The sequence below is a fragment of the Anabrus simplex genome, chromosome 1, assembly GCF_040414725.1.
Source record: "Anabrus simplex isolate iqAnaSimp1 chromosome 1, ASM4041472v1, whole genome shotgun sequence".
Lineage (NCBI taxonomy): Eukaryota > Metazoa > Arthropoda > Insecta > Orthoptera > Tettigoniidae > Anabrus > Anabrus simplex.
The window spans coordinates 441,284,646-441,310,943 of record NC_090265.1 but is presented as its reverse complement, the minus strand read 5'-3'; the positions used below and the strand labels follow the sequence as shown (position 1 = coordinate 441,310,943).

The 26,298-nt window shown below is 38.6% G+C and overlaps 1 protein-coding gene across 2 annotated transcripts in view; it reads right to left on the bottom strand.

The window, feature by feature from the left end:
• The window catches only part of Zip102B (Zinc/iron regulated transporter-related protein 102B), a 166,972-nt gene extending 144,429 nt beyond the window's left edge, over positions 1-22,543 (bottom strand). For both annotated transcript variants that reach the window (XR_010858473.2, XM_067135183.2), the window contains exons 1-3: positions 22,364-22,543; positions 22,161-22,272; positions 2,797-2,949 (exon numbers count right to left, since the gene is read on the bottom strand). Coding sequence is in view for 1 of the 2 variants with exons in the window: in XM_067135183.2 (XP_066991284.2) it covers positions 2,797-2,949; positions 22,161-22,272; positions 22,364-22,459 (361 nt within the window). In the remaining variant the exon portion in view is untranslated. The remainder of the gene's footprint in view (positions 1-2,796; positions 2,950-22,160; positions 22,273-22,363) is intronic.
• Between the last annotated feature and the right edge of the window lie 3,755 nt (positions 22,544-26,298).

Below are 26,298 nucleotides of genomic sequence, written 5' to 3'. Positions count from 1 at the left end.
AAAAGAAGAGAGGGTAGCAAGCTTCTGCAGATTGCATATTAATATTGGAGAGAAAATATTCAGGGAGAGTACTGGCTAACTAAAGTTAAAAGTATACTAGACAGGTTGGGATTCAGAAGTTATTGGGAGAAGGACCTCGAGAGGTTGCAGGTATCAACAATTAAACTAATTATTATATGACTTTGGGATATTCAAAGACAGTGGTTGGTATCCGAATGTAGAAGCAGGGCAACTCTCTCAGAGTTCAATTGGATAAGGCAGAGTATGAGCATAAATATTCTGAATGTAAATAGAAGAGAAACCTGAGGTTTGATATATTGAATGATGGGAATTTATAAGAATAAGGGATGTATTATGGGGAAGGATACAGTAAGGTGTCTTTTGTGGTGAACAAAGAGGAGAATTTCACATGTTGAAATCTTGTAAAAAAATCCTAGCAGTTAGAAGGAAATTCCTGAATAGCAAAGAACATATAAGTGAGGATGAGAATGACTATAGAATTATTGGGATGATAAGCAAAGAATGGTTTAAGCCTAGTAAACTCAGTAAGTTATTAATTGTAATTAGAAATTTATATAGAAGAAATTTACAAGATCCCGTAATGCAGGTAGAGCAGATTATGGATAGATGTTAGAGTTATTAATTGGTTAGTTAAGAATCTGTCGATAGTGGTAATTAGTATAGTATTAGTATCATTGTATTGTCGTTGTTGTGAGTACTCCATAATGTAATTATTGTTAAATTGCATGTAATGGGTCAGGGTCCAATGGATGGAATGTTTCTTCCTCAGCTTCTGGTGTTCCAAAGCTGTAAGATGAGAACATTCAGTCATTCATTACCCTATCCATTCATTCATTCAGTTATTTATTCAATAATGTGGGCTCTCTCCGCAGTTACTGGTTATTACAGTAATCACAGGGAATCACAGTCCAAGGATAGGAAATCAAAACCTTGAGATTTGCCGATGATATTGTTATTTTATCTGAGACTGTAGAAGATCTCGAGAAGCTGCTGAATGGTATGGACGAAGTCTTGGGTAAGGAGTACAAGATGAAAATAAATAAGTCCAAAAAAAAAGTAATGGAATGCAGTCGAACGAAGACAGGTGATGCAGGAAATATTAAATTAGGAAATGAAGTCTTAAAGGAAGTATATGAATATTGTTTCTTGGGTAGTAAAATAACTAATGATGGCAGAAGTAAGGAGGACATAAAATGCAGATTAGCTCAAGCAAGGAAGAGCTTTCTTAAGAAAAGAAATTTGCTTACTTCAAACATTAATATAGGAATTAGAAAGATGTTTTTGAAGACTTTCATGTGGAGCGTGGCATTGTATGGAAGTGAAACATGGACGATAACTAGCTCAGAAAGAAAGAGAATAGAAGCTTTTTTAAATGTGGTGTTACAGAAGAATGCTGAAGGCGAGATGGATAGATCGAATCACAAATGAAGAGATCCTGAATCGAATTGGTGAGAGGAGATCGATTTGGCTAAATTTGACGAGAAGAAGAGATAGAATGATAGGACACATCTTAAGACACCCAGGACTTGTTCAGTTGGTTTTTGAAGGAAGTGTAGGTGGTAAGAACGGTAGGGGTAGACCAAGGTATGAATATGACAAGCAGATTAGAGCAGACGTAGGATGTGGTAGTTACATAGAAATGAAAAGGTTAGCACAGGATAGGGTGGCATGGAGAGCTGCATCAAACTAGTCTATGGACTGATGTCAAACAACAACATAACATGGTATGGCCATGTCAGAAGGATGGAAACGAAGAGGACTGCTCTAATGGAAGACCAAGAGATAGGCCAAGGAGAAGATTGATAAAGTGGAGAAAGGAGTGAAGAGTTGTTGTGCTGAGAGTATTCCGAGAGGAGTGGTAGAAGAACAAACAGATTCATTGCCCTACCTGACAGAGTCAAATAAAGGGAGCATGAAAAGAAGATGCATGGTACCTGTAATTTTAAGTGTAATCCAAATTACAGAGAGTATCATTTCTTCATTTCAATAATATTACATGCACAGTATAGTTAACAAGCCAAAGACAATGCAAAATCATGGACAGTATTCAAGTTTTAACATAAGTGAATAATACTAAAGAAGTGTTTCAAAGCAAGCAGAATACTGGAATGAAATGACTGATTGACTGAAAAAATATTGCATTTCTGTTGGATGATATTCATGACAACATACTGTAGCTCAAGCAAACCATGTGATTAAAAAAAGAGAATGAAAAAAGATGATGATTCAAGTTATCAAATGTTAATCAGAAAGCAAAAAAGATCACAATCAAATTATAAGATGCCTTTAATCTAATCAATGACATATGTCAAAGATGAGATGTTCTGATTCAATCAACTGAAGTGCACGTGTGATGAATTTAAGATCATAAGTGACATGAACAAGAATGGAGTTTTCTTTGGTATTCAATTATGAAAATCCACAGCCTGTTTCCAGTCATTCGACCAGGTCAGGAATGGAACGAATGAAGCCCCCAGCTAGCGGGGAGGATAGGAACTGTGCGGCTGCTGAAACCTGTCACACTCCTCTGGGGCAATCATTAACGAATGACAGATGAAATGGTAATGGAGAGTGTTGTTGGAATAAAAGATGACAGGGAAAACCTGAGTACCTGTAGAAAAACCTTCCCCGCCTCCGCTTTGTCCAGCAGAAATCTCACATGAAGTGACCGGGATTTGAACCACAGAACCCAGCAGTGAGAAGCCGGCACACTGCCGCCTGAACCACGGAGGCTCGGTGGTATTCAACTACTTAACATTAAAAAAATACACATACCTCTTGCCCTGGAAGCTGAGCATTGATCTACAAGCAACATGAACACAAATCCGAGAACCAATGATATTCCTATAACGGAATGTGCCTCTGAACGATGATCTTCACCATGACTAACTGCAGCGCTCACACCATTCGTAATTTCTGGGGACTGAACTGAAAAAAAAGAGAGAGAAAAATAATCAGAAGTAAAACTGGATGGATGATAAGACTTACTGCTCGTGGTGACTAACTTGTACTGTTCTGTAATTCCATAAAAATTCAGTTCACTTTACATAGCAAGTAGCTAATGATAAACTACATACAAACTTTCTTAAAGTCATTGCAACCACTTGCACTGTCCTCTTAAATGAACTTAAACTCTAAGAATTGGCTGATAGAGTGGAAATACTCCTCTGTTTCCCATTACTTTAATTACAAAATTTAACTGAGATATATTGTTTATTAGTTAACAAATGCTGTTAGATCATTGGAGAAAAACTTACTAAGGATCAGCTGTAGGAAGACAAAATATATGTTTTGCAACTCCACAATGCCCAAGTTGTTTGGCCCAAAAAACAATGTCTTCACAGCCAGCGAATCACTGATGACGACAAACGTATCTCAGCTCTGTCATCACCAATGGTGCCATGATCCATATCAAGTATCATATCATGTTAGCTGGATGTCCGACTCGTTGACTGAACGGTCAGCGTACTGGCCTTCGGTTCAGAGGGTCCCGGGTTCGATTCCCGGCTGGGTCGGGGATTTTAACCTTAAGTGGTTAATTCCAATGGCACGGGGGCTGGGTGTATGTGCTGTCTTCATCATCATTTCATCCTCATCACGACGCGCAGGTCACCTACGGGTGTCGAATAGAAAGACCTGCACCTGGCGAGCCGAACTTGTCTTCGGACACTCCCGGCACTAAAAGCCATACGCCATTTCATTTTTTTCATTTCATTTCAGCTGGATGAAATGAAGATTGCTGACAGGTCAAGTATTTTGTGCAACAAATCAACACCAGATCTCAATTCTCAAATTCTGGAGTATACAAATTGACTTGCACCCACTGCCCGGCTAGTTAGGTCGGGCAGACAGGATGCAGCTTCTCTATATGCTATTTAGAATATCTTAACGCCAAAAAATACAGTAGATTCTCAGCCATGAATAGTTACATGTCTGAATGTAACAGAGATGCCAACTTTCAAGAAAGGCAATTAGTAATGCAGCTGTAAGGGCACCATGGGGCAACCCGCCCCAAGATCTCAGTAACTTACATATCACTGAAATATCAATGAACAACATACATTTCAACCAGATGTAACATATTCAAAGGCTGGCATATAAACATTAAATCTGTTAGCTTTCCCTCAACTGTAGAAGCCAAAGTTTTAACTAGCGTTTCCGTTCTTGTTATCGCACAACCGTACTTTGAAGCTATTTTCGAATCGGAAAACATTTTCTTGAACAAACATCCCAGATGGTCACTGCAGGTTAAATGCAAGTTGTGTTCAACAAGAAAAGTCGTAAACAACAACTTCACGTTTGTTACCAAGCTTTCATCTTCGGAAGATTTAGCAAAAATGGTTAAATTCTTATTTGTGTCCCTCAGCTTGACTGTATCCGTATGTATTTCGCTAGCCATGTGTTTACGACAGTCGTCCCATCCACCATACGCAACTGAAAAATCGCTATTACACACACTACAAAACACGTGTGAAGGAGATTGAGGAACGCAGTAAACAGGGCCATCTTTCGAGTATTCCTCCCTAAATTTTTGAACTATTTTTGAATCCTTACTAGCGTCCCTAGTCACGGCAACGTCACCACACGTATTTTTCTGCACAAGAAATCGCTTCATTGTTTATTTCAAACTTTTCGCAATTCATAACACATGATTAGCATATCCTAGAAGAGCAATATTACGTAAATTTGGCAACAAAAAATTGCAATAAATAATTCTTCAACAGTCACACACACAGTATTCACAATGAAACGGAGTTTGTCAACACTTTTCTGCCAAAACAAAGACAAAAGAACTCAAATACTTGCATGGAAGACTGATCATGTGACATCTCTGCAAGATATACCACTTCACAGGTGGCTATTTTTCTGGTACTGGAAGCACACATTGCGTTTGGCGCGTGAAAATTCGAAATATCCTTAAACGAGGGACAGGAAAGGGCAGAGGTATAAATGTTTACTGACAAATCTGAAAAGAATATTCTGAGAATTCAAGCTGTAATGGCATTCCTTGTGTATCCTTTTGAACACCTCACACACTTAGATTTTTAAATCAACAAAATATCGTAATTTGTGGTGTGTCATTTTTAAAGGCGTAATTATGATGGGTGATTCGTAATTATTACGACTGAATCGTAATAGTTGGTGTTACGGAGTTATCCGTGGTAGTTAGAGGTGAAAGAAGGTGCTGGGATGAATAGGTCTCAACTTACGAAATTAAAATTAATTTAAAATTTAACAAAGGTTATATTTTCTTTTCGAGATCAAGAAATAACAAGTATAACAGGAACACAGTTGTATATCAACAAGTTAAGAATGTACAATTACAGTCTATTAATGTATTTTGGGCTTCGAGCCCCAGATTCACAATCCCTGAGCAATGAGCTCAACTTTACTTATGAAGAAAGTTCAACAAAGGGGCAGAAAACCCCAATCATGCCAAGGGGCACTAGCTCCCAATTACCAGTTAAGCCTGCTCGAGGCACACACAAACCAAATTTAAGAAAGAGCAGCCCGCTCTCAAAGTTCAAGCCAATGCAACGGCCACACCAAACTCGACTTTCAAGCTGCCTTCCAGGCACACAAGAACAGGGGTAAAAACACCCAACCTACTGAGGCCTATTAAGTAAAGAAATAGGATAATTACATGGCTCCCAAAATACCAACATGAGTGGAGGCGTAACTTGCACTCCTAATATACCTTTTTTTTAAAACCTATTTGGCTCTAGGCCGCTTATGCAAGGGCTAATCCCATACTACGGAGGTGACACGATAGGAAAACTTTATTACATTATGAAATGAAGAAAAACGGTTGTGAAAACGTAGTCGCCACAAAAACAATATGAGAGGGAGCTCGAGAGGGTTAGGCACTCTCTATCCCGATTTGTAGTTAAAGAGACGGAATTTTATACCAAGCGTCTTTTACATTTTAAAGGAACGTTACATGATAAAAGTTTCGAACCTGCCCCGAGGGTTAAACTGCTGAGCTAGCAAGCCAAGAAGTTATTAAAAGGCCATTACCTGATGGATGAACTGCCGCCCGAAGAAAGAGGCGCTTCCCGCCCCCTGCTACATAATCACACAAAGAAAGATGTTACTGAAGTGGCCAGGAGACAAGAAAATCAGCAGTTTATATATCCTCGCGGAAAATTAGAGACGTTTCATGAATGAGAACCCACACCCCCCTCAACTTTATTGGCTAGGGTCAAGCAACATATCCATATCGGAGAAGACACACATTATTGGTTAAAAATTAATTAAAGAAATTCGGGATTGGCTAAATTCAAAACAAGCGGAAAGAGAAGGGTTATACTGTCAACCCCAAAAAAATGACAAAGAAATTTAACAAAGAACAAACTTATGAACACAAAATTTCTCAAAAAACAGTTCCTTCACTTTGCACCAGGGTGCACAATTGTAGTTCTTCAGTAGTGCCATCTAGAAGAGAATGTTCACACTTCTGACTACAGAGAAAACAAATATAAATCGAAAAAGACACGGTTCAGAACTCTTCAAAATTTACAATAGCGACATCTTCTGAGAAACTTTAGAATTAACATGGTTGTTAAAGTTCAGGCTTCCTCCAGTAGAGGAGTTTCAACTGGCGCAATGTTTGAATTAGCGGCGTGGAGGTGTACCGCCCGGTACAGTTGGCATCTCTGCTATAATCATTCATTCTTCGACATTGAACAAGATCTTTCCATCCTAAAAATAATTAATAAAGGCACTCTCCTTAACATATATGAAAATATTTTTATTAACATCAACCAAAGAAGTAACCCTAACAACAGCCAAAATGAAATCGCTGAAACTTATAACATTCTCTTCAAGGAAATGATAAAACTTTTTTTTAGAATACAAACTATTTTAATGCTTTTAATTCTTCCACTCCCCTCTACTTGACCCCCTACTACCACTCCTTCCTTCAAACCCGCTCTGGAACATGCTGCTCCTAGGATACACAACAGCAAGCAGCAGTCCCACACAGGACTGCACAAGAGCTGGCTGGACAAGAGAGAGAGAAAAACAAGGCGGAGAAGTAAGTACTCAGATGCCATAAAAACTCATTAATCTTAGATTTTGCACAAGTCTTTTACCTTTTTTCCTTTTAGAATATTCCACATACCAACAACATATGGACCACATGATCTGTCCGGCTTCACAACCAGTAAATTGGAACATTCCACCTAGGGAAAACAAGTCCTGTTCAACCAAATACATAAGCACTCAAGCATCCACAAACTTGAGATGACATTAACCTATTTCAAGTTATTATTTCCACTTATAGAACACAATGATCTTCACATCAACATTGTATCTTGAGAATTAAAAAATGAAACTTTTATCACCTAATAATTTGTTCCTATGACACAAAACATTTTAACAACATGAAGTGTTTTTTAAGTGTGTTCACAAACGATAGACTCAGTCATTTTGACTCTTAAACAATTTAAGGATAAGTCTTTGTTTTTAGCGTTACCAAGAATATCATGTGTTTCCTATTATAATTTTTTTTTTTGGCAAGTTGCTTTACATCGCACCGACACAGATAGGTCTTATGGCGACGATGGGATAGGAAAGGCCTAGGAATAGGAAGGAAGCGGCCGTGGCCTTAATTAAGGTACAGCCCCGGCATTTGCCTGGTGTGAAAATGGGAAACCACAGAAAACTATCTTCAGGGCTGCCGACAGTGGGGCTCGAACCCACTATCTCCCGATTACTGGATACTGGCCGCACTTAAACAACTGCAGCTATCGAGCTCGGTAAATTATTTTTAGGCTGAAGATGTCTCACATGGAAGAGATGAAACATGACCCTTTTTAAAATATAAAATAAAAATAACAACATCGTAGAGTATTGTAAAGGTGGAGTTTCACAATAATTACTAATAATTACTAATCTTGTTGAAGATGACAATACGGATTAATTATGAAATTTGTTTATTGTGGTCACTCAATACCTGTTTTGGGTTACGACAGGAATTCACAAATGCAAAATATGTCAATTTGAAAATTTGGATAATTCAAACTCATTTAAATTCCCCATCAAGTTTTTCTTTAAATCAGTCACAAAACTATGGTTTGAGTCAAATCCTAAAAAGGAAGTATTTGGACAATTCAATGTCTATTCTGGACATTTCAGCATTATGAGTATAAAGTGCACTCATCTCACTCTTTATAATAATTATTTTTAAAAACATTCGAATACTATAATGAACACAGAAAAAGCTGTATGTTCAGTGCTAAGTCATAACAACAGTGCTGTGGGCCAAGCTGATAATGTGGTCCATCACCATTTCTCTACCCAGTTTACTGAGCAAGTTGGCCACACGGTTAGGGTCGCGCAGCTGTGAGCTTGCATATAGAAGCTAGTGGGTTCAAACCCCACTATTGCCAGCCCTGAAGATGGTTTTCCGTGGTTTCCCATTTTCACACTAGGCAATCCCACACATATAGTGGAATGTATAGTTAAAGCTGCTGCATTCTAGTGGGCGAGTGCAGAAGTACTTAACAGACTTCGTGATCTTCATTTAAAAATACTCAAAAAAACAGAAAAGCATATACACGAGGGAATACAAAAAAAAAAGAACAAAAAAGAAAAGAATGAAGAATTGAGCAATTCGACAAAAAATGATTCATTACGGTATCACAAAATCTTTGTCATAAGTCTGTACAGAGTTCTGCTCCACATTCAACAGACACTATGCATGAACTGAATAACTGAATGGCTACATGAATGAATTGATGAGTGAGTGTGTGACTGAATTGTATTCATGCATGCATGAATGAATAAACACTTCTCTTCCACTCACAGATAACCACCAACTGAGAAGAGAGCATTCCTAATTGAATGAGTCGATGGATGAATGCATGGATGGATTTAAGAATGAATGCATAAATGGATGAATTAAATGCACTCGGCCTATAGCTACGAACCACCAGCAGCTACGGAGAGACTATCCCATTCAGAGTGAATGAATGGCATTCATGCATGCATGAAAAGCAAAGGAAACTCTTCACACCCAGTAACGGATAACCAGTAACTGCGGAGAGAGCCCACATTATTGAATAAATAACTGAATGAATGAATGGATAGGGTAATGAATGACTGAATGTTCTCATCTTACAGCTTTGGAACACCAGCAGCTGAGGAAGAAACATTCCATCCATTGGACCCTGACCCATTACATGCAATTTAACAATAATTACATTATGGAGTACTCACAACAACGACAATACAATGATACTAATACTATACTAATTACCACTATTGACAGATTCTTAACTAACCAATTAATAACTCTAACGTCTATCCATAATCTGCTCTACCTGCATGACAGGATCTTGTAAATTTCTTCTATATAAATTTCTAATTACAATTAATAACTTACTGAGTTTACTAGGCTTAAACCATTCTTTGCTTATCATCCCAATAATTCTATAGTCATTCTCATCCTCACTTCTTATATGTTCTTTGCTATTCAAGAATTTCTTTCTAACTGCTAGGATTTCTTTACAAGATTTCAACATGTGAAATTCTCCTCTTTGTTCACCACAAAAGACACCTTACAGTATCCTTCCCCCTAATACATCCTTTATTCTTATAAATTCCCATCATTCAATATATCAAACCTCAGGTTTCTCTTCTATTTACATTCAGAATATTTATGCTCATACTCTGCCTTATCCAATTGAACCCTGAGAGAGAGTTGCCCTGCTTCTACATTTGGATACCAACCACTGTCTTTGAATATCCCAAAGTCATATAATAATTAGTTTACTCGTTGATACCTTCAACCTCTCGAGGTCCTCTCCCAATAACTTCTGAATCCCAACCTGTCTAGGATACTTTTAACTTTAGTTAGCACAGTACTCTCCCTGAATATTTTCTCTCCAATATTAATATGCAATCTGCAGAAGCTTGCTACCCTCTCTTCTTTTCAATTTTAACAAATATTACAAAATTCTCTTAAGAATATCTACTTGAATACTTTCTTTACATATTAATCTTACTCCACAGTTTGCTGTACAATTTGGTAACCCCATTATAATTTTACAAAACTTGCTTATTACCTGATTCAGCATCTCGCACTCTTTCTGTACTCCCCATAGTTTAGTTCCATATAACATTCAATTTTTCACTACAGCTTGCAGAACATTTTTCTGAATCTTATTATCTATATTTGGAAATTTATTTTCAAGAATTCGAATTATTGATAATGATACAAGACCTTTCCATTTTGCCTGTTTTATCTGGTGGACTGTAGAACCTCCGTGGTTCAGGCGGCAGCGTGCCAGCCTCTCACCGCTGGGTTCTGTGGTTCAAATCTCGGTCATTCCATGTGAGATTTGTGCTGGGCAAAGCGGAGGCAGGACAGACTTTTCTCCGGGTACTCTGGTTTTCCACGTCATATTTCATTCCAGCAACACACTCCAGTATCATTTTATTTGTCATTAATTTATCAATGCCCCGGGAGTGCGATGGGCTTCGGCAGCTGGTACAATTTCTATCCTATCCGCTAAATGGGGCTTCATTCATTCCATTCCCGACCCGGTCAAATGGCTGGAAACAGGCTGAGGATTTTCACTTCATCTGGTGGACCCATTTTCAAGCACTGTAATCTATTTGTGACCTCCACTTGACATCCAATTATCATCTGTTGTTCATTCTTCGCACACTTACAGCCCTTTTTACAAATCAGAACTTTCGTCTTGGAGATGTTAATTTTTAATGATCTTTTTTTTTTTTTTGAAAACTCTGCCACAGCTTTAATACTCTTTTGCATGCATCTGGCCATTAACAACAGCAGGACATCGTCTGCAAAAATTAGGCCTGGTATTTCATGATTTACCAAAACTGGACTGGTCCACTTATCTCCATGTCCACTTAACATATCATTGATAAATAACAAAAATAAAATAGCAGATAGGTTAAACCCTTGTTTCAAACCCAATTTAGATTCTTTTTGATCACAATACTGCATTGCACCACTCCTTAGATCACCTCAATCGCTTTTATCATCCTTTTTGACACCCCTAATAGGCGTAATTTCGTGACCAATGGGTCTCTGCTGTGTCAAAGACCTTTTCAAAATCTATAGCCGTTATATAGTTTTCCTGCTTTCTGTTTTGTATATTTATCTATTATTGTTTTTACACTCATAATGTTATCTACTGTTCTACCTTTCCTGAAACCGCTCTGTATTTCGAGAGGATGGAAAATTCTTCCACCCATTTCATCAGTCTACCTGCTAAACTTCCTGTATATAATTTACTTAGGGAGTTCAATATTGTTATGCCTCTGTAGTTACTTAGATTACTTCTCTCCCCACGCTTTTTGTAAATTGGACATATTAGACCTATCTGCCATGACTTAGGAAGTTCCGAAGAATCAAATATCTTAGTGAACAATTTTACTAATATTTCCAGCATTTGTTGACTTTTGACTGCTTCTTTCCAAAACTCATTTGCTATACCACTTAAACCCCTGTTTTCCTACATCTGGGCTTTCTTATCATTTCTAAAATCTCATATTCTAATATTTCTTCATCTAAGCAGGGAATATGTACCTCCAAACCCCTCGAGATATCCATAAATGTTCTACTGTTTATCCAAGTATCATGACCTCCTAACAATTTATGAAAATAATCAACTCAAACTCCATTAGCAATTACAACATTAGCATAACCTCTACTTATTTTGTTATTTCTATTCCATACCTTATCACTATGATTATTTTTACAATCTATGTTTATTAGTTTTGTTTGCTCCTGTTGCCATATCCTCTTTTGTTCAACTAATAAGTAATAACACTTTGTATTCTTTTCTTAGTTTACAATACTGAGCACGAACGTCAGGCTCACCCTCTTTCCTGAATGCTTTTAGGGCTCTAATCACCTCCAATTTCTTAGTTTTACACATTTCACTATACCATCCTTTTCCCTTATCTTTATTACTATTCTGCTTTCTTTTCACGTGAGCTATGGTCTTAAAGGGTTTCTCTACTAGTTCTATCGCTAGGTCCACATTACTACTCAATAACGCTACCTCTTTTCCACTCTTAATTATCTGAAATTCTTCTCTTAAATATGACTATTCTTTTTGGGGTATTCTTGCACCACTTATATTTATTCATTATTCTATTATTATCTTTTTTTTCTTACAATATTACATTTCTCCTGCACCTTCCCATACACCCTTAAGGTAACAGATACCGGAGAATGATGTGATTCGGGGGAGGGAGTGGGGGTGGAAAGTCAGGTTGTAAGTTTCACAAAGGGAAGTTTTCTGAGTTTTAATTACTGTGTTGATGGGATGACAGCAACTCGCAGGGATCACTGTAAATACTTAGGTGTTGATATAAGGGAAGATCTTCTTCATTGGGGTGTCACAAAAAATGGGATAGTAAATAAGGGTTACAGATATGTTCATATGGTTATGAAAGTATTTAGGGGTTGTAGTAAGGATGTAAAGGAGAGGGCACATAAGTCACTGGTAAGACCCCAAGTAGAGTACGAGTGTAGTGTATGGGTCTGTCACCAGGATAACTTGATACAAGAAATGAAAAAGATACAGAGGAAAGCAGCACAACTTGTTCTGGGAAGACTTGGAAGTAAGGAGATGAGCTGCTCGACGAAGTGGAGTGTTTTGAGCTGTTAATAGTGAGACGGCTTGGAATGACATTAGTAGACGAATAAGCTTGAGTGAGGATTTTAAGAGTAGGATGATGATAGCCCCAAATGCACATCAACGGTGACTGATTGATCACTGCTTATACTGCACAACCTCAATTTTCATTCACTTCTCATTCAATCATTACCATGCGTAAGATTTTTACCAGAGTTAATAATAATTAATTAATGTTATTTGTTTTACGTCCCACTAACTACTCTTTTACGGTTTTCGGAGATGCCGAGGTGCCAAAATTTAGTCCCACAGGAGTTCTTTTACGTGCCAGTAAGTCTACCGACACGAGGCTGGCGTATTTGAGCACCTTCAAATACCACCGGACTGAGCCAGGATCGAACCTGCCAAGTTGGGGTCAGAAGGCCAGCGCCTTAACCGTCTGAGCCACTCAGCCCGGCTTTACCAGAGTTGGGTGCACGAATGCTATAATTACAACCTTCAAACTACAGTCGTCGCTTCTGACCCACAGCTTGCGCTTAACCTCAATTTACATTCACATTAGTTCAACCTTATTTTCACACAGAATATATTTAAGAATATTAAAAAGAATCATTCGGGAAGCCTCTGCGGCTCAGGCGGCAGCACGCCAGCCTATCACTGTTGTGTTCTGCGGTTCAAATCCCAGTCGCTCCATGTGAGATTTGTGCTGCACAAAGCAGAGGCGGGACAGGTTTTCCTCCGGGTACTCCGGTTTTCCCTGTCATATGTCATTCCAGCAACACTATCCACAATATCATTTCATCTGTCAGTCAATCATTGCCCCAGAGGAGTGCGACAGGCTTCGGCAGCTGGCACAATTCCTATACTTCGCCGCTAGATGGGGCTTCATTCATTCCATTCCTGATCCGGTCAAATGACTTGAAACAGGCTGTGGATTTTCAATTTCAATAAAGAGAGTCCTTCGGGGAAGGGAAAGCAGAAAACACTTGACAATTACATCAGCAATGCTGTACGCTCTCCCACTTTTAATTCTTCTACACAAAAAAACTTTTTCGGAAAGGCTGCTAGATTCCTGGGTATCATAAAACATTTTTTTTTTACAAATCTAACCATGCAGAATGGGTACCAAAGCACCACCAAAGAGACTAATAATGTTCTTTTTTACATCCCGCTAACTATTTTTACGGTTTTCGGAGACGTAGGGGCGACAGAATTTAGTCCCGCAGGAGTTCTTTTACATGCCAATAAATCTGCTGACATGAGGCTGACGTATTTGAGCACCTTCAAGCCACCAGACTGAGCCAGGATCAAACCTGCCAAATTGGGGTGAGAAGGCCAGCACCTCAACCGTCTGAGCCACTCAGCCCAGCACCCACCAATGGACTACAAGCAATAAAACAATAATAAAGCAAACTGATATTAAGTTGTTGCATTTTATATGTTTTTGAACAATGGGCAGCAGGTAATAAATAAGATGAGTATATGTGAGCGAACTGATTTTAACCATAGATATTTTTTAGAGAAATCGAAAGATTTAAACCATCTGGCACAAGATCAATTACTGCAGCACTTTTTTTCAGTGCAGACATCTAGGCACAATTGCACTGTCGTTTGTTTCTTTCATGGTGGGCATGACGAAGTGGTGCCCAAGGCTTCCAACTTTTGAACTAATGAAACTAGTGATACATTTTAGGTGAAAGTATGCCGGCTAGTGACAAAGCCATTGGTCTGGATAGGTTTGGTCTGGCTGGTAACAAAACTATTGGTCTGGATTGGTTAGGTCCAGCTAGTGACAAAACCACTGTTCTGGACTGGTTAGTGACAAAACCATCGGACTGTGATCAAGCAAAAGGGGTCTGGGGGCATAGGTACCCAGGTTAGGGCCGCTTTAGGCCTCTAGCATTCCGTAGGATGATTACAGTTTACATTAGTTGTATTTTTATTGTGCGTGGGCTGGTAGCAGAACGTATTTGCCTTGACTGCTGGGAATGATGTCATATCTCATTACCTATTTCACAGCCAATGGAAATGCTAGTGCGTGCTTCAGCAATAGAGAATGGTGTGTGTGCTAAATTAAATTAGGTTATAAAAGTTACTTCTGGGACTGGTGGGTATGTCCCTGGCTGCGGCAGTAAACACATCCCTCATCTACAAGTTATTCCACATACGATATATACTAATTCAAATCCATTATAACGCTGTAAAACTTAGGCTGCATTTGCTGAACTTCTACCAAATCATAGATTTTTATTATAAAATCAACTGATTTAAATCACTCTGATTCAAATCATTATAATAGGTTTATTGCAGCTAATAGCCATTAATCAAAACAAGTTATACCGAAAATGAAAGGTTATTCACTACAGAAATCCTTAAGAGACACCTGTCTCCTATTACACCACTCAGCGTGATATAATTCACATTTCAGTCCACATAGTTCACAGATGCACTCTTAAGTTGGCTCGTGAAACGTTTTAGTTTTACACACTTGAAACTGGAATCCATGTACTGAGAAATGAGTTATATGTCGAAGATCATAGTCGGGTGCTTTCCATTCTGAAGATGTCATGGCTTCAGTTGCGTAGAACTCGCACCATATTTCTTTCTTCTTGGCTTGTAGCTCTGTTAACAGGTCTTGATAGGCAGCAGTGGATGGTAGGTGCATCTGTAGTCTTATGTCCTCTGTATAAAAGGATTCCCTGGCTAATTCATAAGTTAGCCTGGATGGGGCATATCATAACAAACACAAATTCTTCAGAAAAGTTTCCTTTGTTTTCTCAATTTCAAATTTTTTTTATATATATATATATATATATATATTTTTTTTTTTTAGTGAGATAGGGCCAAATAAGTTGTATCCCATAGGTTGCAATGGGGCTTATTTTACTAAACATCTTCATACCCGTGTCAATAGACAGTCTTCATAGAAGTCTGATATCGCTCATCACAATTACAGCTGCTGTCGCCCTCTTTATTACAAGTTTCATGAAGAAGGTTCCGAAAGTCTGAAAGGTTACCCGAAGACAGCTGAAATCATTTACTATTTTTAGGGAGACTTGTTCATAGGATAGCTGATCTGTGGCAGCAACTCTGCCACCCCTTCTGAATATCATCTTATCATGTGAACCAATTTGTCCATGTTTAACTGCAATTTGTTTCTTTTTGCTCAGGATACCAGTAGTTCCCAGCATTTCTGTAAGTCTTCTAAACTGGAAGATCCAAGTGCCATGTCATCTGTATAGATAAGTAGAGAGATTTGCCCTTCAAATCCCTTCAGTATTTCCACGACGTCTGCAGTAATCGGGTTGAATAAGAGCGGACTAATTGAGTCACCCTGTAGAACACCTCTCGTCTGGGTGATTGAAGATTGTCTCTTACAATGACTGTATTATCCTGCAAGATGTTTGCCAATATGTTTGTTAGATAATTTCCTTCACCTAACATTTGCTCAAGTTTATCAATAAGAATCCGATGATCCAATAGGTCAAAAGACTTCTTACTCTATAAAAGTGACATGGTACTTGCCTCCTTTATGTCTCAGAGCCTCTCCGATGTCTCCCAGTAAGTTCTGTATCGCGTGTAAAGTTAATCTGCCTTTCCTGAACCCGTATTGTTGATCGGGGATGATGTTAGTTGTTAGCGAGGTGATCTATTTAAATCATTGCACCCTGCTTCATACCCATGACAATGACCACACACTCCCCTACAAGTAATACAAGACTGATTCATATTTCAAAATACTGTAATTTATGCTGGACAGCTGATAATCAAGTTTTACAATCATTTACTATTTATAAATCTGGAAGAAATTATCCTACAAAGTATTAAGAGCCTCTTGCCACTTTTGATGCCCATCCAGCAGGTAAATGCAATTAAGGTCAATTTCATAGGATTGTTGTTCTGTACTCTACACTGTTTTCTTTACAGGTTGTATTTACTGGTTTTTATTCTGTGCAAGTTGGTAATGGAATGTGTTTCTTGTGACTGCTGGAAATGACATCATATCGAATTATATATCAGCCACTGGCAATGTTAGTAGCTGCTCAAGTAATGGAGAATGGTTATGGTTATAAAAGTAAATGTACTTCCCGTGGCAGGCTGGTGGGTCCCTGGCTATTGTAATGAACACATCTCTCCTATAAAAGGAATTCCACATAAGATTTGCATCATTTCAACTGCCTCGTAATGTTACTGATCTTATAATATTAAAAAATGTATGAATAATATTTCCTCTGTTAAGAAAGTCTACAACTCGGCCATTCCCTTAAGAGCTGATAATCTTGTTGCTTTGTCCCTTAAAATACTGTAATAATTACTACCAACACCTCAACAAAGACATTCAAAACTAGATTGTTTACCACAATCTGACTGGAAATGTTCCCAGTAACCTACCCCTAATGTATAAATGGTTGTTGGTAAATCCATGGTACTCCATTGCCGAGTGCACTGAAGAGGACTTGAGCGGTCTACACTAACTTGGGGTGTTAATTATTAGGTTTCTATATCTTCAGAAGAAGAGATTTGCTTAAATACAATAATTTAATCAAATTTATTTATTTATTTATTTATTTATATATGCTCAATATAACTGGATTTATCAATGATAACTTTTTTTTTTTTTTTTTTCCCCTGATTTAATTTGAATGGCCACAACGCACTGAACTGGATGAGAGTCGTCTGCCAGATGTTACCTGGATTCAAATCAAGATGGACCGACAAGAGCATGTCTGGACGACAGCATCACCACACTGCCAATGGACTTTTCTTTTTTTATAATATTATAATTAATTTGTTGTTACTTGCATATCTATCAGTTTACTTGAGTGTAATTTTGAAGTTTTCACCGAGCATACATTTATATTGATACACAAGTGTATCCATAGGCATGCAAGATATTTTGAGGTGCATATAGTGTTATTATTGGAGCAAGTTCATTTGGTTTATAGGGAGAATATCTGTACCTGTTATATTAATGTATTATGACAAAGGTTATTGCACTTGTTTAACTCCAAATAAAGGATTCAATGATTCCAGAAAAGTTTACACTGAATGGTTTAAGTTACTAGCAGTTGTAAAAAATTTTTTTTGCATATTGTTGCCTGTAGGCATAGCATTCCACGTATGACTAGTACAGAAGAGAAGTTTGTAGTTTATTATAATTTACTTTATGTTGCACCAACACAGATAGGTCTTATGGCAATGATTGGATAGGAAATGCCCAGGAGTGGGAAGGAAGTGGCACCCTAATTAAGGTACAGCCCCAACATTTGCCTGGTGTGAAAATGGGAAACCACGGAAAACCACCTTCAGGACTGCCGACAGTAGGCTCAAACCCACTATCTCCCGGATGCAAGCTCACGGCTGCACGTCCCTAACAACACGGCCAACTCGCCCCGTAGTTTGTAGTTTTACATGACCACTATATCATGATCATAACAGGACCTCCAGTTCTTTGTGGAATCAAAACCACAGACAATGACTATTTTTCTGAAAAATTCCACGTGTATTGACCACGAGAGTGTCTCTATTCCCTTGGCCCATGATTTGCATACACAGTCAACCTCCAAACTCTCAAAAACGTATTCCTGAATACCAATTTTATATTCTTGTCGAGCTGAATACCGGACCTGTGAAGATTACAAGATTATTTGTGCATCTTCAGAATGGTGTGTTAATGAAGCTATGTAATATAGAGAGAGACTTTCATAGGTGGTTAAATGAAGAAGTTATATCATGTTCAAGATCATGCTTTCACATCTCTACACAGTATTTAAAATACAACTCTTCTCAGAAGAACTCTTAAGGTTTCACCTTACTCTTTCCTGCCTGCTGGCTCTTTAGAAATGTGTGCGCGTGCGTTTTTGTATTCAGGTATCATTCAAGACAAATATTTTCGCACTGCAAGTTATGTGGTTAAGCTCATTTTTAATATGCATAACAATACACCACAAATACTGGCACAGTCAACCTCCAAACTCTCAAAAACGTATTCCTGAATACCAATTTTATATTCTTGTCGAGCTGAATACCGGACATGCATTTGTTTCTACATTCGGCCCTGTTTTCATCTCCTCGTAAGATGTGTATTGTTTAATGTAACACCTTGTGTAAAAATTGGGTTAAATGAAGGAGTTATATCATGTTCATAATCTTGCTTTCACGTCTCTGCACAATATTTAAAATGAAATTTACCGTTGGTCTTTATAGCTATTGTTGAAAGTGAAAGAGAATTCCCTGTTGTATATGTTTATCAGGAACTCAAGGGAGACTTCATTAGCTAGTTGGAACATAGAAAAAATGATGAACTCTTCTCAGAAGAACTCTTAAGGTTTCACTTTACTTTTTCCTGCCTGCTGGCTCTTCGGAATTGTATGCGCGTGTGTTTTGTATTCAGGAATCATTCAAGACGAATATTTTCGCACTGCAAGTTGTGTGGTTAAGCTTATTTTTAATATGTACAACTTTTGCTCTCTCAACGATGCATGTGTTTCTACATTCGTCCCTGTTTTTATCTCCTCGTGAGATATATTATTTAATGTAACACCTTGTGTAAAAAATGGGTTTAATGAAAGGAGTTACATCACGTTCAAGATCATGCTTTCACGTCTTTGAAAAATGAAATTTACCGTTGGTCTTTATAGCTATTGTTGAGAGTGAAGGAGAATTTCCTGTTGTGTATGTTTATCAGGAACTCAAGGGAGACTTCATTATTTAATCGGAACATAGAAAAATGATGAACTCTTCTCAGAAGAACTCTTAAGGTTTCACTTTACTTTGTCCTGCCTGCTGGCTCTTCAGAAATGTGTGCGCGTGTGTTTTATACTCAGGAATCATTCAAGAAGAATATTTTCGCACTGCAAGATGTGTGGTTAAGGTTATTTTTAACATGTATAACTTTTGTTTTCTCAACGATTCATTTGTTTCTATATTCATCCATGTTTTTATCTCCTTGCAAGATTTGTATTGTTTAATGTAACACCTTGTGTAATATGAATGCCTACACACTGGCCTATTTTCCCATTTTTTGGCTGATGATGACGCCAACACAGCGTCGAAACTAGTCCCAAGTGCAAATACATGTTATAAATAAACTATAACATTTTTGTATTGAAAAGGTGGACCCTTTCTAGTTTTTCCTATCTTCCATTCTCAGTTCAATACGGACCAAAAATGAAACTCTTATGTTTAAATATGGACTGATGACTCAAACAACATCTCTCAAAAAGTAATCTGCAGTAGTCTTAGGGTCTTGCCTCCATATTCTATCATCTGTACCCAAGTGTTATATGTCATTCCTTCAGTAAACAGCTCACCTCGGGTCCTCAATCTATTATTACTTGTTTTACGTCGCACCGACACAGATAGGTCATATGGCAATGAAGGGATAGGAATGTGAGGGAAGCAGCCGTGGCCTCTGTTACGGTGCAGCCCCAGCATTTGCCTGGTGTGAAAATGGGAAACCACAGAAAACCATATTCAGGGGTGCCAACAGTGGCATCTGAATCCACTATCTTCCAAATGCAAGCTCACAGCTGCGCAACCCTAACCACACGGCCACTTACTCAGTCAGATTCTCACTTTTTAGGAGCCTAGGCCGTTCACATGCAGTTCATCACAAGCAAAGTAGGACTGCATGTTCAGCACTCCATTACCACATAAACCAAATAAAAATGCTTACACAGACAACCTATCTCAGTCCTTTTACCTGCCATATTTAAACATTCTTCCATGGCCATACACACAAATGGAAGGTTCTAGGACAATTCATATGGTGAGGTGTCATATAGTTCACAGGTCACATGCTTGAAACCCGTAAGGTAAAAGCGGTGGTGGTAGTGGAGGTGGAGGTGATTATTGTTTTAAGAGGAAATACAACTTAGCAACCATCCTTTATGAACACTAATCAGGAGGAAAAAATCTAATGGATCAGACACTTTGAACAGTGAAAGAAAGCCAAAGAAATACAAGGGCCGCAAAGGGTGTGAAAATGAAACACTGTTTACAACTCAGAAACCTAATAAGGAAGGTTGGATAGGATAGATGAAAGTGAGGAGCCTGGCACAAGTAAGTAGAAGCAATACTAGACTCAGCTAAGGGCCCTGTGGTCGCCAACCCAATCTTCCCAAATTAAGAGCCTCTGGAGCACATTTTATAACAGGCGGGCATAAGTGGATGTTATTCTACTGCCCCCACTGGGGGGAAATCCGTAAGATAAAGGTAACCTGCATCAACAGTGACTGAATCAAATACCGTACCACATTGAGCTCCAATTTTTTAGCACTGAAACAACATTTGGGGGCGACTTTCTCTTTCATTCGAAAATATCTAAAAACGAAACAATTATCTGCAGTGATCCGTAAAATGTGCAGAACTACCTTATGTATACCAAACACAGTCAAGTTATAACAGATCCAGGGTTCAGTTTTCACGATATTTGATATACTAACTATAGCTGATGCTTGCTACAAAAATCAGTGCTTAAGTGACATCACATCCAGTGGATATCTAACCTTGTATGTGCATGCTCAAGCTCCTAGCAATTCTTCAACACTGTAATAAGTTTGGGTGCATAGTAAAGAACACCGTTGTGACCTCAAATATGTGAACTGTGGAGCCACACGTTTTTGAAGAGAGTTAATATTGTAAATTTTGCCTCTCAGAAGCTATATCTATTCATTGAACAATGAATGTATATCCATTAAATCAAAGTTCTCTGAACCAAAGAACATCAGTGGGGTAACTGCTGATCCCATGGTCTAGGGGTAGTGAGCCTACGTATTACCTGGAGTCCCTGGATTCATTTTTACTCAGGTCAGGAATTTATACAAGGATCTGACTTTTGGTTTGAAGTCCGCTCAACCGACATGAGAATAATTGATGAGCTATCTGAGATAGAGGCTCTAATTTAGAAAGCCAAGAGGATTCGTTGCACTGACCATGCAGCATCTCATAGGCTGTAGGCCTCTGAGCTGAGCACCAGTCTTTTGGTAGGCCAAGATGCAGGAGCATCATAAGGTTGATTTGTTTGCTGTACTTTGTAATTGTGGATGATTCACAGTATTTCTCTTCATTACAGATGTCCTTTTTAAGTTTTTTAACAGTATTTGAACATGAAACAATCAGATTGAATAGTCAATCCACTGTCTTTAACTCAAAGTTCTGCATACCCATATGACCACCACATTTAAGGAGTGACAATTTTATGGGTATACCACTTTCACTTCCAACACTGAGTAAATGTCAAATTATTATCAAATACAATTTATTAAAACTACAGATCAATGTTCTATAGAAAGTTTAATTTATTAAATATCTCAATTAAATGAGAATTTAAAACTTATTTATAAAGCTATCGTGGATGTTGTTCTATTCACTTCTACGGGTATCAAAATGAAACTCTCGAAATAGAGTTTCCAACTCTCCCCGCTGACGAAGAAAAACCAAATACCTTCCACACAGCAACATTAGAATAGACCGTACGCCTAGCTTACGATATGTACAACCAAATAAACCTACCATGATTGTCAACAGCTGAATCTAACGAGCGTACTCCTTCTGGTATGATGACTGCTAGAGCTGTGCCAACAAGCAGCCCTGCTCCAAACACAGAGAACTGCTGAAGTTTTTCCTGAAAATGTTAATAATGGATCAACATAATCCACCCGCTCGGGTTAGTATAGGTTATAATCACCCTCCCAGAAAATAGGGTTATATTTTACCTCTGACATTGACATTATTAATGGGATAGAGCCAGCCATGTAACTCCCCACTAGCATCACAAATACTAGGAGTATTAACACTACTGTCTCCTCCATAATTCTGATATAGATGACAGCTGCAACAACCACAGGCGACGCAAACAACCTCCTCGCTAACGACCATACTTTGACAACGTAGCCATACCCACCAAACTAGTGATGGGAAGTGATTTTCAAACCTGCTACTAAATCACTGCTAGTGTGAAATCACAGTTCAACCTGCTAGCGGGTTGGCCACACTAGCAGGTCTTAACTGCGATTATGATGTTTCGCAGGCGGCAGCGCTGCGCTGCGAGAAATCCTTAAACTAACGTGATCAACCGACGTAAAACGCACAGCAAGGCCAATAATAGCAGTCGGTAGCAGTTAAGAAAGCAGCAGCAGATAACCTAATCAAGTACCGGCAGCGCTGCGCTGCGAGAAATCCTTAAACTAACGTGATCAACCAGCGTGAAACGCGCAGCAAGGCCAATACTAGCAGCCAATAGCAGTTAACAGACTAGCAGTTAAGAAAGCAGTAGCAACTAATCTAAATCAGTAATCACAGCATCACACTCACAAGTCGAAGTCTAACTGTGACCCACACCTGATCAACCAGCGTGAAACGCGCAGCAAGGCCAATAGTAGCAGCCAGTAGCAGTTAGCGGACTAGCAGTTAAGAAAGCAGTAGCAACTAATCTAATCAGTAATCACAGCATCACACTCACAAGTCCAAGTCTAACTGTGACCCATACCTGATCAACCAGCGTGAAACGCACAGCAAGGCCAATAGCAGCCAGTAGCAGTTAGCGGACTAGCAGTTAAGAAAGCAGTAGCAACTAATCTAATCAGTAATCACAGCATCACACTCACAAGTCCAAGTCTAAACTGTGACCCACACCACAGTCGCAGTTGCGGCTGCGCTGTGATTGTAAACATTTATTGTCGACATTGTCATACGATCACAGAAAGGGAAAGTAATTAGAATCTGCGGCCGTGAAAGCCATCTTGCCCATTTTTGAAAGGAGCTATTGTCGTGTTGTGGGATTTATAACCTCCCAACCTGTGATTTATTTTAGTCTTCTCATTATATAATTCATTTTATTGGGTTGTGACTTGTGGTTGTAGGTCTAAAAGTGAAAAATTGTGATGGTAGCAGTTGAGTTGACTAAGTATTTTGATCAGTGATTTATGACGTTGTAGGCATAATATTTTGCCTACTGTGTTTTGTTTTTACACTATTGTACAGTAGTATAAGTATTCGGTACTAAAATTAGTGGTATTGCTAACAAGAGAAGTAGCAGCAGGCGAACACTGAGTGAGTTTTGGGCATTTTATCAGAATAATCTTTTCCTCCTCCTGTCTGACTCCTTGGCTGAGTGGTCAGCGTTGAGGCCTTCGGTTCAGAGGGGTCCCGGGTTCGATTCCCAGCCGGTCGAGGATTTTAATCGCGTCATATTAATTCTTCTTGTATCTGTGAGATAGTGGGTTCGAACCCCACTGTCGGTAGCCCTGAAGATGGTTTTCCGTGGTTTCCCATTTTCACACCAGGAAAATGCTGGGACTGTACCTCAATTAAGGCCACGGCCGTTTCCTTCCCACTCCTAGGCCTTTCCTGTCCCATCGTCGCCATAAGACCTATCTGTGTCGGTGCGACGTAAAGCAAATAGCAACAAAAATTATTCTAGCTCGGGGCTGGGTGTTTGTGTTTGTCCCAACACTTTCCTCTTCATTTTCACAAAACACACTACACTACCAACCACTACAGAAACACGCAAATTACATCTTTCCATATAGAGTTGCGTCGGGAAGGGCATCCGGCCGTAAAACAGGGCAAAATCCACATGTGCTACGCAGTTCGCACCCACAATCCCACAGGTGTGGGAAAAGTGTCAGAAGAAGAAGAAGAAGCCATTTTCTCCTCCTCACTGCCTGATTTTCTTCCTTAATGAGTAGCTCTATAATTCCAATATAATTATACCAATGATTTTGATAAAAGACAATTGGTTAACCTTCAAATCTATAAGAGTTTTTTCTGTACATTGCTCAGAATTCAAAAAGGATGGTATTTCTGTATCAGTCATGTCCACAGTAACACGGAAATGCACTTTTTAATTTTCCGTAATGTCTGTCTGTATTACAGCATCACACTCAAAGGTCTAACTGTGATCCACACCAAAGTCGCAGTTGCATGTATATACACGCATCACGAGAAAACCGCTGAAGAGAATTTAATGAAAATCGGTATGCAAAGTCGGGGAATAAGTAGCTACAATCTAGGCCATAAATCATTTTATTCACGCTGAGTGAAATGGTAGTTTGCGGAAAGGCCTAACATTTAATTCTCATATATTTATGTTATTAGTGGTCGTATCTTAATGGAAATCGGTAAGTCGGGGAATAAGTCATTATAATCTAGGCTATAAATAATTGTATTCATGCTGAGAATAATGGTAGTTTAGGGAAAGGCCTAAAATTCAATTCTCAAATATTTATTAGTGGTCCTGTCTTAATGAAAATCGGTATGCAAAATCGGGGAATATATTGCTATAATCGAGGCCATAACTAATTTTACTCACGCTGAGTGAAATGGTAGTTTAGGGGAAGGCCTACAATTTAATTCTCAAATATTTATGTTAATAGTGGTCGTATCGATAAATACTGCATAACTAAAGTTACATAGTGTTAAATTTCCGATCATGTATGTCTTGTATATTGTTACCGTACCGGTTATGATCACAGATATATTCATGAATTTGGATTTTTGTTACTAAGTCCATATCAGCGCCGAGTCACGAGAAAAATAGGTAAACAGAATTTAATGAAAATCGGCATGTAAAGTCGGAGAATAAGGAACTACAGTCTACGCTATAAATAATTTTATAAGCCGCCCTAATAGGCTATAGCAGAGTGGAAAAAAACCAACTAAATGTGAAGGGCTACAATATAGAAAGCTCATAAAATTGATCAACAATAACATTACATAGAACATTGTTTGTTGTGACGTGCTTTGTGTCTTCTGTTGCCACCCATCTCCGATAGTTAGGATTGCTACTGCGTACCGAGTATTTTTTTAAAAATTTGTTTTACGTCGCAACGAAACAGATAGGTCTTACGGCGACGATGGGATATGAAAGAGCTAGGAGTGTGAAGGAAGCGTTCTTGGCCTTAATTAAGGTACAGCCCCAGCATTCGTCTGGTGTGAAAATGGGAAACCACGGAATACCATCTTCAGGGCTGCCGATAGTAGAGTTCGAATCCACTATCTCCCGGATGCAAACTCACAACTGCGCACTCCTAACCACACGGCCAACTCGCCCGGTCATACCGAGTGTAACAGCCTACCTGAATATTGGCGGGAAGTAACTGGGGAGTTATTTAACTTTCTTCTTTAGCATGCTATTCCTCTGGTTCATAAATTTTCTGATGCTACTGGTACATAACACACTGGTTCATCATAGCATTCGAGCTGTTCAATCCCTACTTTGAGGCACTGACTCGAATGAGCAGTGTGCATATTTAACGGAAAGTTGGTAGAGAATCTTCACGGATGTCTACGGCCTGGTCATTCCAGCTCTGGAACTTTGGACTGTTAGATCGGCACCTTAGTACTGTTCGTTAAAAGTGAGAAAATCTGCAGTTTTTAATTTGATCGAGTATTTTATACGATAATGTTGCTTTTAATCGCTACATTCCTACTGACTATTTTGTAATGACCTATGTTGACTTCTGTTAGGAAAACCACAAATTCAGTCTTTCTGAAAATCCCGTAGGGAATCACGGGCACATCAACTAGCAATTATAAATAAAATAGTCCTTGTTGATTCGTACGGTGGCGTACTTTTTGAAAAAAGGTAATGTATATAACTGTTTAAAATATGATTCTGAAAATGAGTATTTGTTTTCAGCGTTAGCGC